This window comes from Zootermopsis nevadensis, unplaced genomic scaffold, assembly GCF_977971745.1.
Source record: "Zootermopsis nevadensis isolate Lab colony 2312 unplaced genomic scaffold, Znev_1.0 Znev_ptg000016l, whole genome shotgun sequence".
NCBI lineage: Eukaryota > Metazoa > Arthropoda > Insecta > Blattodea > Termopsidae > Zootermopsis > Zootermopsis nevadensis.
Genome location: NW_028259148.1, coordinates 4,761,726 through 4,780,630, shown reverse-complemented (window position 1 = coordinate 4,780,630; position 18,905 = coordinate 4,761,726). Strand labels below are relative to the sequence as shown.

The 18,905-nt window shown below is 37.1% G+C and overlaps 1 protein-coding gene across 3 annotated transcripts; it reads right to left on the bottom strand.

Annotated features, from left to right (window-relative positions):
- Nucleotides 1-518: 518 nt before the first annotated feature.
- On the bottom strand, nucleotides 519-7,903 carry LOC110836792 (sperm-associated antigen 4 protein). 3 transcript variants are annotated; one of them, XM_087349422.1, is made up of 11 exons: nucleotides 7,557-7,647; nucleotides 7,044-7,136; nucleotides 5,669-5,779; nucleotides 5,342-5,479; nucleotides 4,432-4,736; nucleotides 4,294-4,336; nucleotides 3,906-3,995; nucleotides 3,448-3,563; nucleotides 3,098-3,265; nucleotides 2,225-2,320; nucleotides 519-1,446 (listed from the first exon to the last, which is right to left on the bottom strand). In XM_087349422.1, exons 1-11 carry the CDS (start codon nucleotides 7,561-7,563, stop codon nucleotides 1,315-1,317), a joined length of 1,299 nt encoding a protein of 432 aa, XP_087205548.1. In that variant the 5' UTR covers nucleotides 7,564-7,647; the 3' UTR covers nucleotides 519-1,314. The 3 variants fall into 3 exon arrangements, with proteins under 3 accessions (XP_087205548.1, XP_087205545.1, XP_087205547.1); XM_087349419.1 differs by lacking the exon at nucleotides 7,044-7,136 and having other exon boundaries at nucleotides 7,557-7,903; XM_087349421.1 differs by lacking the exon at nucleotides 5,669-5,779 and having other exon boundaries at nucleotides 7,557-7,902.
- Between the last annotated feature and the right edge of the window lie 11,002 nt (nucleotides 7,904-18,905).

Genomic DNA, 18,905 nt, shown 5'->3' with positions numbered 1-18,905 from the left:
GCCAAAACTTTGCCCCAAAAGATCGCTCGCAACCAAGGACTTCAATACATTGAAACAAAATTATTGAATTATTTTCCAAACTAGATATATATCTTGGCAAGACTGTAAATGTAAGACAATGTCAGAGCAGTCGCAAACTTTTTTTATGTGGTCAGCACTTTAGCATTATTTTTTCGGTTTATGTCAGTTGGTAGACCTCTGTCGCAGCGAATAGAACAGTTTGGGTAAAATGCAGAAAGAAGACTTAATTTGGGGGTAAGAATAGTAAAAGGACTTACACATGCAGAAACAAATGTGGTGGCAAGTGACAAAGCTCTATGAATGGTGTGAGCAGCGGAAAATATATTGTGTTAATACTGGAAAAGTATGCTAGTAGTAGTAGTAGTAGCAGTAATAGTAGTGGTAGTAGTAGAGGTAGTAGTATGGTTATGATGATGATTTATTCCAACCAAGGTCTGTGGTGAGAAACAGCAGAAGGGATCTCATCATTCTTTTCGTAACTCGGACACAAACATCACCATTATCTTTAAGTAACCACTGGCCTTTGTCAGGATAATATAATAATCATGATATAATATCATATTTTTATTGATTAATTTGTAAAGGATGCTGTCATATTTGCAAGGCACAGACTTTAAAGTGTAGTCTCAACTGTCTTACATATTAGTTTTTTGCACGTGGTATAAATATTGATTGATATTTTAAATTCTAGATTTTTTGTGGTCTTGTATTACCATTAACACAAAAGTTCCCATTGGTCTTCCTCTAAAATTAAGCATTTGGAAGGCATATAGAAACAACTTTTATAGCTTAGGTTTTAAATTATACATCTCTTAATTAATTAATTAAAACTATTATTTAACCAACAGTCTCCTTTCTAACTTCATTTGAACCACATATGTATAGTCACAGGGGCAAGATAAGGGTAATCCTTCAACACCAAAACAGCATAATCAGACCCATCACTTCAATGTAAATTTTCTCCACTGCCCTAATTTGATTTATATTTACTAGGACATTCATTACTGCGCTATTTTGAATTTCTTTTGAGCTTGCGTTTTCTTCAAAATGTCTCAATAACAAATTCAGTTACCAAACAAATATCCTGTAGTGATTTTAGGAATCAACAGGTGTGTGAAAGTGACTTGCCTCCACAGAACAGAGTCCTTGAGAAGTTAAAAGTTGCTTATCTTTTCAAGACATTCCCTGCTTTTAATGAAACCTGAAGGTTTATTACTGTGTTCATAAAAGTGAGCCTACATTAAAGCGATGATTTCTAAATTAAATTGATTACTGACCAGTCCAGTTACTTATTTAAAAATAAGATTGTGGTTCTGTGAAGAGTTGTCCATGGACCCTGAATCTGTAGATAGAGGTATAATCTCGATTTCCATGGTTAGAGAGAACTGACAGCTCCAGTGTTTGGAAGACATGGGCTCTTGGAACCTGTAGCAGTAATGGGAGAGAAAACACTTTTATATTATATGAGAATAATATCAAATGGAGTAGTGCAATAGTGGGCAAGTTTCTCATACTCTTACACGCTGGGGTCTTGACTATTTGTGTATGTTAGTTTCTAGGTCTGAAACCAGCCGCATTAAGTGTGGATTTTTTGTTTCTCTCTGATGAAAGTCATGAGGTGTACAGGCCCCTTCAGTGGCTTGAATACCGTGTTCTGTAGGTTTCCCATATTAGCTATCATCATAATTTTCACTTTCAACCTGCTACTGGGGAAAAATGGGACTTCTACCTTTACATTTGCCAGGTGGTATATACCACAACAAACCGACACACAGATGGCTGTCTTCTGGGATATTGCTCTGTGTAGTCTTATAGAAATTAACTGACTTTTCAGAGGCTCTTTTTGCCTCCATCGTCAGGGCGTTGAGACGAGATTACATGTCGCAGTATCCTTGAAGACGGTCATCTTTATACTCACCATATGAATCTGAAATCTTATTAAAAAACCAACATGCTTCAAAAAGGGGGTTAAAATACGGTGGTTCAAATAACCACACTTTGAGGTGGAAGGATTTCTGTTGGCCATAAAAAACTGTGCCAAACGTACCTACTAACATAACTTCTTGAATCTTGACTAAATAAGATGATGCCTTGTCTCTGTCTTGGATGGAGTTGAGTGGTCTGAATCAGGATCTGGTGCATATTAATGCTAGTTTATTAAGTGGAAACATTTATTCTGATAGTCCAGTAAAAATTTCTTTACCTTTTGAATTAATTCAAATGTCTGCCTGGGAGATCCATTTTTGTCATAGGTAAAGTTTCCCAGATGAAATTTATCAGTGCTGTCATGTTTCAGACCCTAGAAGGAGAAAGTATAGAGAAAGCTTAAAAAAGTAGATGACAGATGACTTTACATGAAAATGTAGGTAATGTAGGATATATAATGAATTTAATCTTTATCATGTGGATATGAAGAGTTTTAAACCCGAAAAATAAGGGGCCATCAGTTAGACTTTAAATTCTGGGGTTTAACGGTATGCGACCATGATGCATGGCAAGCTGGATTGCATGTAAGCAGTGGCACAGATGTTTGTCTCACTTAATATTAATGACAGACGTGGTTTAGACAGCTGGCTTCATCTTTGTGGTCTTCTGGGTTGTGATTTCATGTAGTCTTGTAGGTGGTTACCAATGTCATGGCATCACAATCCAGAAGACCACACAATCAACTGGCTTGTGATATTCACTCAGCTTTGTATCAAGCTCTGATAATTGCCAAGACTATGATACATAGAGGATTATTTTGCAGAAATAGGATCATAGGTCACTCAGACACTTTTTAAATGTACAATTACATAGTGTTGTATATTTTATTAAAATTTAATTATTGTATTTAATACTATGGATGAAGGATTATTTATAGTACTATCATTTTAAGTTAATGAAAGATAAAATCGACTTCTAATATTTTTGCTTTGAACACTGCAGACCACAAGCTGAATTTGCATCAAGGATGTTCCAATATTAGAAGTATATCCCTGGAATTCAGACATGAGACTGTTTCATTTATATATCTCATTTACTTTACTTCAACTTAAAAATATTCTTTATGTTGTATAAATTCCATCATACTTACAAAAACAACAAATGCTTTTGGCGCTGAATTAATATTCCCTGTTGTTGATATTCTTGAAGGGATGTGTTCCATTGTTACTGCAGTAATGTGGATGACTGCAGCCAACTTAATTACAACATTTCCTCTTGAACCCCGGAATGCCCAACATTTGCCTGGCTGTATTGATGCCTGAAAATAAATACAACGAACACAAAAGAATGCGAATCATTTTTGTTTATGAGTTTCACAATCCCCAGATTTTGTACGTACAAAATACTGTGAAAACTATTTTATGCCACTCGATTTGAATCTCTGATCTATTGTTCAAAACTATGCTGAGATTTTAAATCCGTTGAAATTTTTACGCTTACCTGGATAATATTCCGTGGATGGTTAGTTTCAATTTGAAATAAACTGATCCCCCAGACAGTTACCCAGATCTTCTGTTCATAGTTCTTGGTATCTGGAGTTGCTATAATACTTCCACCTAATGAGAATAGAAAGAACTTCATTACTTTACAGAAGCAACAATAGAGTTACAAGATGAATCAACAGATTTGAGGTCTCCATGTTGGTACGGATGATGTTCTTCTGGGTTTTGGCACCATGTAGGCTTGTAAGTGGATGCCAACTTTTTGGAGAAATACACTGTCTCCATCTTCAGGGCTGAAGAGTTTATGAATCTACATGGTGCCAAAATCCAAAAGAACAGCTTGAATCGACAGACATACATCTTGAAAAATTGTATTGAAAATACCAGAAATATAGAAATGTTTATAATAAATGTATACTATTAATTCTAGTCTTGCCATCAGAAAGATGCTCTCACCTGAGGATTCCAGTGCATAGTCTGGCATACCTAACTTATCAGCGTCATATTTGGCAATTTCATCCTCAATCTTTTTCTGTATTGATGCATCTGTAAGTAATGAATACAATGAAATTACCATTCATGGAGCATTAAAATTGTGGACTACTTCAAAGAGAGGGAATACTGTCTTCTGCTTAGCTTTCTTTTGATTGCCACTGTCTGTATTCATCCATTAGCAATGGAAACAATATACAATTTGTCTTGTGTCATGATCTATTCTCATGCATAAAGAACACTTAAAAGCACACCACTGTTATACTGTTTGTGGCACTTCGGATGTGTAAATGTTTTACAACCACAGTCTACATGATAGTATTAATCTGCTTGTCAGCAGTCCTATAATTACCATTCTTAAGAGACTGAGTGATTTTCATTCGGGACACTTCAGCCTGAAATATAAGAAATAAAAGAATTAAAAACACCAATATTCTAAGTACATACTCCAAAACTTAAAAATGTTTAATAATGTACGTCTAAGTATTACCTTTAGAGACCTCAAAGATGACTTAATTTCATCTGCATACTTTCTCATCACTTCTGAGGTTTGCTTCCAAGTTTCTATCTCTGTATGAAGGTTGTTGATGTTTGTTAGATATTCTCTTTGAAGTTTCTGGATTTCAGTTTTATGTTCCGTATAGAATGTTTGCAGTCTTGAGGAAATATACTGAGGTCCATCTTCAGTACTGCATTTCTTATAGGTATTGTCAGGTACTAACAGATCATGGGGGAAATCCTTAGACTGTGTAGTGTGAGCGATTTGAAGTAATTCGCTATCCTGCATTATGAATCCTGAAATGAAAGCGCTCTTAATAAAATCATGACAAATTTTTCTTTCTTTTCAATATAGCTTCTTGGTTTTGTGGAACCTGCCTTGAACCAGTCAAATCCAGTCCACCTCTTCACATCCTAGTTTTCTTAGATCTAGTTTAATGTTATCCTGATTTCTATGCATAAGTGTCTGAAGTGGAATTTTCGTTGAGGTGTTTGATGTGTACGTGATAGCAGACACATGTAAAATAATTCCCGCAGGTGTATTCAATTATGCATCACTAAAGCTGTGTTTGTGTTGCGGTCATTATAGTGTCTGAGTATGGACTGAATGACCAGGGTTCAATCCCTGTCAAGGGCAAAGGATTTTTCTTTTAGCCTCTGGTTAGGTAAATAAATAAATAAATAATCCAGCCTCACAAGGAACAACCTGGGGATGGTGGGGTATTGTGGGAGGAGGAGGTCATTACATATCACTAATGACACACAATACAAATATGGGTACAGCATTTCAAACGAAGACAACATTTCATGTTACTGTTCCACTGAGGAGGTTATGTAACATTCTCAAAATTCTGTTCACTCAAAGAAAGATGTAGGTTAAGGGACATTGGCATAGAACTTACCTGTAGTTGCCAAAGTGGCTGCAATTGCTATTATAAAGAATGTAAATTTTGATGTAAATACACGCTGAAGGCAATGCCATGCATGAAGCAGAAACCATATGTCCAGAAGTTGCAGCCATTCAAAGTACCAAAATCTTGCTGTAAAGAAAATAGTAAAGTTTAAAGTGTAATGTTCTTCATATATACATATCTGAGTTTTCTTCCTAGTACCTCTGTTTTGAAGTTATTAAAGTAGTTTAATTTAATCAGATTTTCAGATACACAAGTTTTTTAGAGCTGTAATTGTAATATAAACTTAACCCAGAAGATCACAATTATTTATGTTACCTTGTTCAGGAAACAGTGAAGAATTTGATGAAAGAAGGTCCGTCACATTACAGTCCAAACCATATTCTAGGTAATGCAGTTTATTTCTTCCATTTTTAAATCCACATGATTCTGTTTTTAGAGAAAATAAAAGCTGTAGACCATATCTGTATCAGTAGGGTTTGAGGTTCTCATGGTGGCTAGTATGAAGATGGCTGTATTCTGCGCTGTTGTGCCATGTAGTCTGGTAGAAGTTTACCAATTTCTCAGAGATACATTCTGCCTCCATCATCATCAACTTGGTGTAGTAGTCAGCAATAACCTGTGATATGTCAGTAAACTTCTACCAGGCTACACAGCGCAACAGCGCTGAATACAGCCATCTTCACAGAGAGTTCGTTTGGGCTTCAGTTTGAAGCAGACAATATTAAGTTTAATAGTGAAACTTGAAAATATTTTTGCTTGTAAAACTTCAAAATAGAATAAATCTGAAGAGTATAGGTTAGTTTATGGAATTAATAATTTTAAACAAAATCGTCTATGAGTCACTGCTTATACACGATCCAGTTGGCTCGGCATCGCAGTAGCGTACCTCTGAACCGTTAACCCCAGATTTAAAGCCTGGCAGGCACCTATTACTGTGTGATAAGGGTTAATAAAGGTATGATATTAGCGCTTTGGGAGGAGAAGTGTAACTAATTAACTGAGTGATTAACAAATGGGCTACTGGCTTATTCATTACTGCTGCCACAGCAAATAATGTTAAACTAGGCAGACTGTATATGATTTAAAATATTCCAAAAGTTTCTTTATTAGCTTATTATATAAGTTATGCAAATACTCTTTCAATTTGAGACCTGGAATACATTTATAATGATGCAGTATGTTTTTCTGTAGGTATAGATATACTGAAAACTGATACATAAAATTCCAGTCAGCTTTGAATATTTTATAACCCTTAACTTCCACAGAAAATGCCTTTCAAAACCAGAAAATGTCAGCAATTTAGACAGAAAAGGGGTTATGAAGACTAGAATGAAGTTAGTGTTTCCCATTATTTGCTTGCATTTTAGGGGACTTCAACCAGGTCTTCAAAACGTGCTAGAAACAAAATATTGTCTGTTATTCCAGAGAAAACTTTTAACCTTGGCAGTGTGGATGAATATGTGGACCTAGTCAAAAATTCATGTTTTTAACCCTGCATAATGTAGCGTTTTAACAGATATGTATCAACTGATGAATTTCTACCCACTGATTTACTGCCATTAGACTGCCACGTGGGTCTACACTGTTAAGTTTTTCTCCTGGATAAGATACAGTACACGTTGAGCTTTTGTGCTTTATCTGTTTGGTTATCTGGAAGATAGTAACAGAAATGAAGTTTCTATAAACTTACTACTGTAATGACAAGGTGCTGTTGATGTATAATTTTTTCTGCATGAGCATGAACAATCCATAATGCCTCTAGGACTGGATGATGAACCTGTCCCTGTTAATATACAATAGTTAGTTACATTGGCCCGTATAGTAAATGCAGCAAGATGTACACACACAGACACATAGGCCTATTATAACCGTATACATTATATGTAGGTATATTAGATACAGTCTAAGGAAAAAGATTTTGAACATATACAAAGATTTATATGTTTAACCCTTTAAAGGCCAGTGGGAACTATATACACCACCTACTTTAATGGTAAGTAACTATGCATTTTCTATTTATGGAGTTTGTATGATTCTGAACTGTAAACGGGGATTATTTCTTAAACAGCTTTTACCATATGATTTTTGTAATGGTGAGGTGTATTGTTTGTGGTACAGTCTGAATTCTTACATGTTATTTAGATGAGGTTTGGTATGAAATGGTTAAATTTAACGTTTTTAAAGACTGTAGTTGGTTACTAACCTTTCATTTTTCCAGCAATATTCAGTTGTCTGGAACTTGGGAGAAGATGCAGTATATGAATGTATAATATGTTTATGCCACGTTCATTTATTTAAGTGTATCAGTTCACTTTCTAGTGTGTTCGTAAATGAACTACGTTAATATATTTATGACAATGAGCTTGTAACATGGATTGTCTATGTGTTTAATATTGTGTAATGGATACGTTCAAATATGGCGGTAATGGATAATCACGAAACAAATTGAATGTCGCCATAGAGAATACAATTCAGGAGCGCAGACAGCACTACAGAAAGTTACAGACGTAATTTCGAGATTGTAATCTTGAAGACACGTTTTAGATGCTTTTACAACAATGGCGAAAAAAATGTATCTATCAGCTTGGATTGTAATGAAATGTGATATTAGGTAGTTTACTGAAATTTGTGAATCTTTGCCACTTTAGATTAAAATCGAACAAATGTAGAGAAAAACAAAACTTGCCCAGTGAACACTCTTCATAAGACGGTTGTAAAGATAATGAAACAAATAGGATTTTATGATGTGTCATCTCAAAATTCGCGTACCGAACGTCCGGCCGAGTGGCTAGAATTCTTGCTACACATTCGGGAGTCCCAGATTCAAATCTCAGCCTGAACACCTGCTGTGCTAAGGCTTTCGTAATATTCCTCAGTACATCCAGTTAAATGCATGGATACTACCGTCATTTATTGTCCAATCACTAGACACTACTAACCTACAGACAACGTAAATCATAATATTACATAAATAAATCTAACGTTCTGCGTTTGTTATAATTTTCAAGAATTCCGCTACCCGAAAACAAGAGAAAGTTTTGGCGTATAAGCGAATATTAATTAATTTGAAGTCCTGACAGTTTGTATGTGAAAATTTGCTGATTCAGAATTACTGACTTGGAATCTTTACTAATTTTGCTGCTATCTGTAACACAATACACCGGTAGACACCTTCCAACATTTATACCAGTACTCCTTAGAAAGGAAAAGCTAATGAAAGCACATAAATTAGTGTTGGGTTGCCGTTCTTGGTGCAACAACTTTAAGTGTTAAGCATTGGAATTTGGGATATTATGTTCGTCTGACAGTCCGTACATTTCATCTCCAAAACTGCCAAAATTGTTTCGTTAGAATTCGATGTAGGTCTGCATTATAATCTCTGTTATATCGACTTCAAATCTAGTTTTATCACAAGAGCACGTGGAAAGGGGGTGAACCAGTGTAACAAATCCGTGTTTATTGACCTTTTTGTTGTTTTTACATTCTTGACCAGAACATCTCACCAAAACCAATTACATTGACATGAAGGAGCTCCTGCTAACTGTGAAGACCGCGGGTGGCTCTGGAATCGATCCGAAACGCCATTCCTTATAGTTTTAGTTTGCAGTGCAAGAAGGGCCCACGTCTATATACACTCAGAATTGTTATAATTCCATCTTCAGGTTTTTAGCAGATCAGATACACAGTCACCAACAGAGATGATGCTAATATGAAATATGGCTGGGACGGGCTGTGGCTGAAAACATTATGACGTATAAAAACATTCAATATATACAGAGAAGCCTCCAAGGTGGTCTAGCGGTTAGAACGCTGGCCTTGTAATCCTGGGGTCTCGGGTTCGATTCCCGGCGGTGCCCGAATTTATAACTTGTGTTGGGCAAGGCCGTGGTCTAGGCAACACGGAGTTTTCCTCCGTGGCATCCCAACAATTACTCCATTCACACACAGAAGAAGGCAATGGCAAACCACTTCTGGATCATCTGCCAAGAACGTATATGAACAGGTCCCAGTCCGAGAAAAGGATGGAAGGATCCTGTTCATATGGACCTGTCGTCAGACAGAACACTAAATAATAATAAGATGAGGTGGTCTAGCGGTTAGAACGCTGGCCTTGTAATCCTGGGGTCTCGGGTTCGATTCCCGGCGGTGCCCGAATTTATAACTTGTGTTGGGCAAGGCCGTGGTCTAGGCAACACGGAGTTTTCCTCCGTGTCATCCGAACAATTACTCCATTCACACACAGAAGAAGGCAATGGCAAACCACTTCTGGATCATCTGCCAAGAACGTATATGAACAGGTCCCAGTCCGAGAAAAGGATGGAAGGATCCTGTTCATATGGACCTGTCGTCAGACAGAACACTAAATAATAATAATATACAGAGAGATTGGCAGGAATTATGAACTAATAAATTTGTAATTTAGTGATACCTACAGATCCCCACTGTCATGGGGCGGATACACAGAATAGATTATTTATAGGTATGGCTCAGTGGTAGCTGGTATCAGACGGCAGATGAAAACGAATTTTATGATTCTGCTAACTGCACCGTCGAAAATATTTTGCCAGTATCCGGCAATTGTGTTTGTATTTGTTTATTATTTTGTTTCTTGTTTCTCTGTGTTTCTGATGCTGCCCCACTAATTGGCCTGAATTCGAATGTAGGTTTCAATTCGTTCCGAAAAAAAGACAGTCACATACACCGCGATTCACTTCAATTGCTGCTTCCTTGTAGGAGACGCGAGACGTGCTAATGGTAAGCGTCTTTTTAACAAACTTACATGGCTGGGTGAGCTCACGTCTTGGGAACAAATGTAAAATTTCTGGTAGCTGATTTTATGAACGGCTCACTGCTCTGAACCTTCAGTACGTGTGATACAAAGGTTAAACTACTATTAATCAGGCGTTTTTGAGGAACAGCTGATAACTAAATCATTCTTTTGGTTGACTGGCTGTCGGTAGTTCCAGTTCATCGTTTATACTAATAACATTTCCATGTAGATTCCGGACTGATGGATATGTTACGCGTTGTGCTTTTGAAGGACATTGAAATTGTAGTAACATCTGTTCGGAATGGAGCGTGGATTTGGAGCTAATAAATCGAAACTGCTGAATATGTAAATGGAAACATGAAACAAAAATTCAGCGGGAAAACCGTCTATTTGAATATATGTTTCAGGGAAACCTGTATGTAGGAATATTTATGGAACGTAAAACAATTTCCTTGAGGAATTTTAACGGGAAACCATCTAATTGAATGCCTTTGTCAGTGGAAACAGGTCGCTCGAATGTATTTTTTAAAGGAAAACCGTTGATTGAACACTTATCTTTGGTTAATTTTGTTTGTACACTGCTTCTGACAAGGAGATGGCACACAATGTTTTAAGTTGTCTCTAGAATTCTGTAGTAGACTTCTGGAGAAAGTAAGAGCAATAATCAGAAGATACCAAAGTTGTGTCTATATGTAACATGATTTTCCTTATTATGTTTTTGACCACAAATAGGGTATATAAATATTCGTATCTTAACATAATATGCTGTATTATATTGTCTAGAAATAAGTACCTGCGGATTCTGTTATGAACCTGATAATTAATAATTTTTCCTGTTTTGTATGGGTGCGAAACATGGTCTCTTACTCAGAGGGAGGAACACACATTACAGGTGTTTGAGAATAGGGTGTTGAGGAGGATATTTGGGCCTAAGAGGGAAGACGATGGGGCGTGGAGAAAACTGCACAATGACGAGCTTAAAAATCTGTACTGATCCCCCAGTATTGTGAGGGTGATTAAGTCGAGAAGAGTGAGATGGGCGGGACATGTAGCGCGCATGGATGGGACAAGAGATGTGCACCGGGTATTGGTCGGGAAGCCTGAGGGGAAGAGACCGCTGGGGAGACCTAGACGTAGATGGGAGGATAATCTCAGGCGGGATCTATGGGAGATAGGAGTTGAAGGAGACTGGATTTTGTTGGCCCGGGGCAGGACCCGGTGGAGGGCTTTGGTTAATTCGGTGATGAACCTTCGGGTTCGGTAAGCCATCTAGTTAGTTAGTTAGTTAGTGGATTCAGTTAGAGGCAGGTTTTGCTGTGTATAATTGAATTCCTTTAACCTACAGCCGTGAGCCTAAAAATCGGCTTGGGGTAACAGGTACTCTATGGGCAACACTTTAGACGAGATTATTTATTCAATCTACTCACATATATATTTCTTTTTTATAAATGGCGTCCTTCAGTAGCTGTTATGCGTGGAAAAAATTGATAAAGGAGGCGCTTACTTTATTACACTTTAATTTCTGTTTCTGCAACACGTTTAAATCATAACGTGTCATGTTAAAGGCGGTTTGTTGTGACAGATTGATATTTACAGGTCTATTATTTATACCATTAAGAAAATTATTTGTTTAGTTGTATTTTCAAACAGTCATACTTCAAACGGGTAAATTAATGTAAAATTTGTAACGAAGCCTAAATTCACATTTAGCACTTATCTTTTGTAAAAAAAATACACATGACAATCTTTAACGTAACATTCGATCTGGGATCTTTCCATCTCTTTCCATGTCTCCCAATGTTTCTCTTCCTTATGGACCTGTACAGTAACATCTTTTTTAATTAGAAAAAACTCATGGAAAGATATTGCTGGGGGTAGAAGGATAATATTAAAATTGATTCTATATGTTTTTATATGTGAATGGACCGGAGTGATTACATGTGAGGTTTCAATGGCGGAGTGTTGTGATGCTGATAACCAGCTGGCGAGGAGAACTGTCTGTCCTGGAGTTAATCCAGGGTTTTATATTTAACACACATGTTAAGTTGTATGCGTTTGGTTTATATCATCTACGATTACACATGTTAAATATTAATAAATTATTTTCGTACATCTAACGAAAACTTGTTTTATAGGATATTCCAAAGCTTTAATACAATATTTGAGAGGTTGCCGATGAGGTAATTTTGAACATAAAGTGTAAGAGTACATATATATATAAAATTTCCATTATTTTACTAATTAAAAACAACCTAAAACTGACCAGCGTTTATTATTATTATTATTTGAAGACCAACTCTCGTTAATAAAGGTTACATACCATCGTATTGAGTAACAAGCCGAATTGTACTAACGGAAACAAACACTATAGGGGTCCACGAACAACAGTTTGATAATTCTCTTACCTTCTACTACCCGTAGAGCCATCTGGACTGACATCATTTACACTCGGCTGTGGGGTCAGTAGGTCACGTGATGGTCATTATGTAGGCATCTCCCACTGTCCAGTGCAGAATGTAGGTTAACACTGACAGTTCATTTGAAACGGTTACGCCATCGTTTGGATCTTATATAATTGAAATGGACGGGTTGAATACAAGGTTCTGTTTGTTGCGGGATAAAGATACGCCGTGTTTGTACCTTTTCATATGTCTGTCCGACTTAAGAGGGAATGATGGACAACATAAGAACCGGACATCTTTGAGCTAATTTATCGTACTTGGAAATGTAAAGAATAATTCTGGCTTTCTTGAATTTATTTTTGTACTGTTATTCAAACAACGGTTTAATAAATGACATTTTTAAAATTCCTGTTTTACAAAAGCACACGTTTTGACAACGAAATGAACGAGGTAGATACGAATTACCATCTTGTACGAACACCCAAAATAATTAATAAATTATACGAAATAGATATTATAATACTGTGTACATTAGGAGTCACCAGCCTTTTTGTGTATGGACAAGTGAAATAGTGGAACACCGTATGAATATACCAGAAAATTAAATGCGCATTGTAACAGATTGTAAATAGCTTTGTCGTTTTGTGTTGTCATTTTAAGAAAATGACAGAAATATTGTTCTGTTATACTGTAAAGGAAGTTCAATTTAAAACTTGGCCATTACGTTTGGTGACATCAGTATAACAAATAAATTGCTTACTCAGTTTTTATTTATTAAGGATAACTTACAAAACACCTTCACAGCAGATGCTGCAAATGTCTTGCTGCCTTCTCGAAGACAAGCTTCCACTCTTTTTACTGCGTTTCGTGCAATTTGTGAAGCGTTTCTGGGTTAATGTTGTTAGCCGTCTGTCCAATATTGTGTTTCAGTTCCTCCAAGCTCGTGGATATTTTACGAATAAACTCCTTATTTTAGAAATTCCCACACAAAGAAGTCTGGCGGAGAAAGGTCCGGAGATCGCTGTGGCCGGAAGTGATCTGCGTATTTATTGACAATAATCGTGGTCTAGCGGTTAGAACGCTGGCCTTGTAATCCTGGGGTCTCGGGTTCGATTCCCGGCGGTGCCCGAATTTATAACTTGTGTTGGGCAAGGCCGTGGTCTAGGCAACACGGAGTTTTCCTCCGGGGGCTTCTTCCCCGGTTTCTCCGTGGCATCCCAACAATTACTCCATTCACACACAGAAGAAGGCAATGGCAAACCACTTCTGGATCATCTGCCAAGAACGTATATGAACAGGTCCCAGTCCGAGAAAAGGATGGAAGGATCCTGTTCATATGGACCTGTCGTCAGACAGAAAACTAAATAATAATAATAAGATGAGGTGGTCTAGCGGTTAGAACGCTGGCCTTGTAATCCTGAGGTCTCGGGTTCGATTCCCGGCGGTGCCCGAATTTATAACTTGTGTTGGGCAAGGCCGTGGTCTAGGCAACACGGAGTTTTCCTCCGTGGCATCCCAACAATTACTCCATTTACACACAGAAGAAGGCAATGGCAAACCACTTCTGGATCATCTGCCAAGAACGTATATGAACAGGTCCCAGTCCGAGAAAAGGATGGAAGGATCCTGTTCATATGGACCTGTCGTCAGACAGAACACTAAATAATAATAATAATAATAATAATAATATAATAAAACGGAAGTCCCACCTTAAAAGTACTCGTGTATAAAATAAATTCTGACATTCACCCTTAACCTCGGCGGAAAGAAGTTGTTGTGGTAACCCATTACGGAAATAGCTCGAGGGTGAGAAATACTACAAAATAAGAAGCCTCACAATTTGTACTCTTCGCCAATTAATATGAGAGTTATCGAACAGAGGATGATCAGACGTTGGGGGCATGTAGCACGGGTGAAAAGATGATAAATAAATCAAAATGTTAATAAAGAAAACATGAAGTTCAGAGATCAGTTTGGACATTTATATGTTGATTTGGAACGAACTCTAAGATTGTTTTTAAAGGGAATTAAGATGCTAGGGTGTGGGCTGTGTTTGCGTGATTCAGTAAATAGTATTGTTGGATTTTTATTATCTTAGTTAACCTGCTTAAGACATCGCCAGTGATGTGGCCTAAAGAACACGTTTGGAATTTTGGTATTTGCCAACTCCAAAGAGTACAATTTTACGGTCTTATCATCATCATCATGATGAAAACTAGAAATTGTATTTAAATTCACAGACAAATGAACTGTGAAGGTGTCCTGCAGTGATTAGACCCCAATTGTATCTCAACATTATTTTGACGATACAGGAAGAAGTCACTTGTTAAATTATCCTTTCATGTTCTTTAATTAAAGTATCTTCTTTAAATCTGAATTCATTCTTCATGAAGAAGAAACGCTGGAATAAAGACTTCTTATTTCACAGTCAGGTTACAAGTGGACTGTCATTTTGGTATGCAGTTAATTGCACGTCCGACCATTTAATAGCGAGTTGTAGGGCATTAAAGTGTAGAGAACGTTCTAGTAAGAGTTCCATATCAAATATATAAATGCACTGTACGTTCAGGTCCAAAGTTAAGTCGTAGTTAAATGCTTTTCACTCCTGTTTTCCTATTGCTGGGATAGTGGTTTAAATTAGTCCACTACCACTTCCTTCCATTTTATTTCCAATTCATTTATCATCCTTTTACCCGACGCTATATACTCCGAGCTACTCAAAGCGTCGATAAATAAATTGTAAATATATAAGTTCTAAAGCTAAGTAATATCTACTTTATTTATTTATTTAGTGTTCTGTCTGACGACAGGTCCATATGAACAGGATCCTTCCATCCTTTTCTCGGACTGGGACCTGTTCATACACGTTCTTGGCAGATGATCCAGAAGTGGTTTGCCATTGCCTTCTTCTGTGTGTGAATGGAGTAATTGTTGGGATGCCACGGAGGAAAACTCCGTGTTGCCTAGACCACGGCCTTGCCCAACACAAGTTATAAATTCGGGCACCGCCGGGAATCGAACCCGAGACCCCAGGATAACAAGGCCAGCGTTCTAACCGCTAGACCACCTCATCTTATTATTATTATTTAGTGTTCTGTCTGACGACAGGTCCATATGAACAGGATCCTTCCATCCTTTTCTCGGACTGGGACCTGTTCATATACGTTCTTGGCAGATGATCCAGAAGTGGTTTGCCATTGCCTTCTTCTGTGTGTGAATGGAGTAATTGTTGGGATCCCACGGAGAAACCGGGGAAGCCCCCGGAGGAAAACTCCGTGATGCCTAGACCACGGCCTTGCCCAACACAAGTTATAAATTTGAACACCACCGGGAATTGAATCCGGGACCCCAGGCTTACAAGGCTAGTGTTCTGACCGCTACTTACAGTTACTTAAAGTCACTATAAGCCACATTAAAAGTTCTTTAAGTTCTACTTCTTCCTCGAAATTTAGCAGATACGTTCTATGAACTGCAATTGCTGTGAGAGAAGTATTTAGGGACGTGACTTAATTAACTTTGCTATTGTTTTTGTCATCCATTTTGATGGTCCACGTACCGCCTAATTAATGGAAAGAAATTTAGTTTACATCATCCAACCTCCAGGAATTGTGTCCCTAATTGTGATGAATCGATGATCAGGTTCAGTGTAATAAATATTATGAGGTTTTCCATACAACTTTCAATAAAAATTCTTTTACTTCTGATAAATTTATTAAGCACGGAGCAGTTCATTTGGTATCATTATGTTTACACTGTAATCCAAAGAGAAATTATTGATTAGGTAATTTAGAATTTGTTATAAGTTGTGAAATGATTGCCCAGCTGTTCAGTCCAACCGGAAATATGACTAATGGAATTTGAAACTGAACTCCTACTTAAATCATAAAACGTGGCAGAACTAGGAAAAATACGGAATGTTGGCAACTGATATACAGTAATCGGAAAATAATTCCCAACTTCGTTGACCTTACAGATACACACAAAGCGATAGCTGATATGGACCTATAACACAGTCACTCCTTGTAGACTATTGGATGTGAAATTAATACGTTTAGGTTGTAGAAGCAGCGCAGACATTTATCATTCCATCGGGTCACAAAATACAGTGTAACGTAAAAGTCAGTGTATCGTGTCACTGAGTGTGGAAAAATTAAAACGGGATCAATGTTTTCAGTTACACTATACATTCTGAGACAGATTCTTTTTTGCCGGCTTGATCCCCCTTGCATCTTTCCTCTCCCCCTAATTGTGACGTAGCTCAAACTTGGGGTTATTTTGCGTCCTCTGATACGTTGTCATTGACTTATTTCTATTTAGCGCCGATCAAGTGGAAATTATACTTGAGGGAACGAATGGCTTGTCACAGCATTAATTTTCCCTGATGGAATATTTGCCAAGACGTGTCCATGTTAGTTTTTCGTGACGTGAGACCACCTGACATTCGTTATTGTATATTCTGTGTCTTGTACGATTATATTTTGAACGTTTTATACCCCAGTTGAAATGACTGCATAATGCATTGTCATTGACACAGAATGGGGTTTGCATGACACAAAAGACGAGCGCTTACGTGCTTTATTTTGGTGACTTTTTTTATTTTCCTTCCGGGTGACAAAATGGATACTAAACATCGTGATTACTCGGCACAATAATCTACTTCTCTGATACTCCTAAATATGACAGAGACCACTAATGAGGGTCCGAGCCAGTCATTGAATTGTAATCACTCAAAATATCATCGTGTTTATAAGCAACAGGACTTATATATTATTATTATTATTATTATTATTGCGGAATTATATTTTAGGAAATGAAACTCTAATGACTTGCATAATGATCTCCCTTTTATTAAACATTCTAATTGAATATGTCTTTTGTAATAAAATGTATACAAGCAACAGGCTTTTATGCATCGCCGGTTTTCTATCTCGTAAAAAAAATATATCCTACAGATCTTAAAAGCAATGTTTATTAGGAGTTACAAATGAAATAGATACAGTCTATTAAACAGTGTGGAGTACGTAAAATTCTTGCCCCTTAAAAGTTTTATTGTATCTTAAAAATCCGAGAATACGCAATCGATATTCATGCCTCGTTGGTTCTCTATGACGCACGAGCTACATTGTTAAACATGAAGCAATCTTTAATAAAAATTAAACAAGGTTGAGCGTTATTCTCCTTAAAAGAGAAGCCACAGAAACGAAAAAAGACAGGGGTTTCGATTATTGACTAATCTAATACCCGTTGAAAATTAAACTGAAATTCGTCAATAACGTATTTATGATATAATGTTATTTTTATTGTTTTATTTTATAATGGGAGCAGGTAATGTTGACACATTAAAATAAAGCTAGTAGATGCTTATTGAATGGACTTAAAAAGTTTTTGGTATTGAAATATTATGTACTAGGCTGTAGAATTTTGTTACGTTAGGTCTAAATGGTTTTGATGAAATGATCTTGGCGTATCTGGATTGCAAGGGAATTTGCTGTGTGTCACGTCGGTCCGATACCTCTTCGTTTTCCTGTCAGTTGCAGACAATTGAACAGTCTGATATCGCTGTCGTTCTTCTAGCTGCTGCTTGTTCCGTTTTACACCTGGAACTCCACTAACCTGACCTAAAGAGGACCGCATGACGGAGCACAGATTTCCTGAAAACATTTGTCTGTTCCTGTAATTGCACATCTTGAACTTAATACAGAATCACGGAGACTATGATGGATGAAGTGAACACAAACGGCTTGAATTTAGGGATAACCGAAACTCTGGTCCCGTGATTTATTCACGGGGATAATACCCCTACTACACACGTTAAACGCACATCACCTTATAACCTCGAACTTCATCTTATGTATAAAATTGAAATTGTGTGTATGTTATCTTACAGCCCAATAACGAATATATACAGATTTGCACCAAACTTGTCATGCTCATTCCTTGAGGCCAGGGAAAATATTTAGAAATTTCAAAACTGCAGGGAAAGTTCCCGAGTTCAATTCCCCCGTGAGGGCGGTTTACGTTGCTCGGAAATTAAGAGTGATAAAAGAACGAGGCAAGGAACAAAACTATTTCGTTTCGTTGAGGAGGTTTTTGGAAATGTGGCCACAAGTCCTAAAACTGCCCTGGGTTTGAGTCTCTACCTTTAAAGAAAACATAACCCGTAACAGGGATCAACCGGTTAATGGTGTTTAAGGAAATAATCGGTGTTTACTGTGATAATTATATGTAACCGATAAACAAACTATGTGGTAAAAATACGTAATTAATGATTGCTAAAGCGGTTAATACATATAGTTACCACTAAGATTAAAAGGGTTAGGATGAATGTTAAGGAACTAGTGTGAGTATGTGGATTGAATTCAAGTGACTCTGAATATGT

What these genes read in the sequence shown, in the direction of transcription:
- LOC110836792 (XM_087349422.1), bottom strand. An exon ending in CTATGCACTGGAATCCTCAG is followed by an intron (nt 3,564 to 3,905) that starts GTGAGAGCATCT and finishes TATTCTCATTAG; the next exon opens with GTGGAAGTATTATAGCAACT. An exon ending in CATTTGAATTAATTCAAAAG is followed by an intron (nt 1,447 to 2,224) that starts GTAAAGAAATTT and finishes TTACTGCTACAG; the next exon opens with GTTCCAAGAGCCCATGTCTT.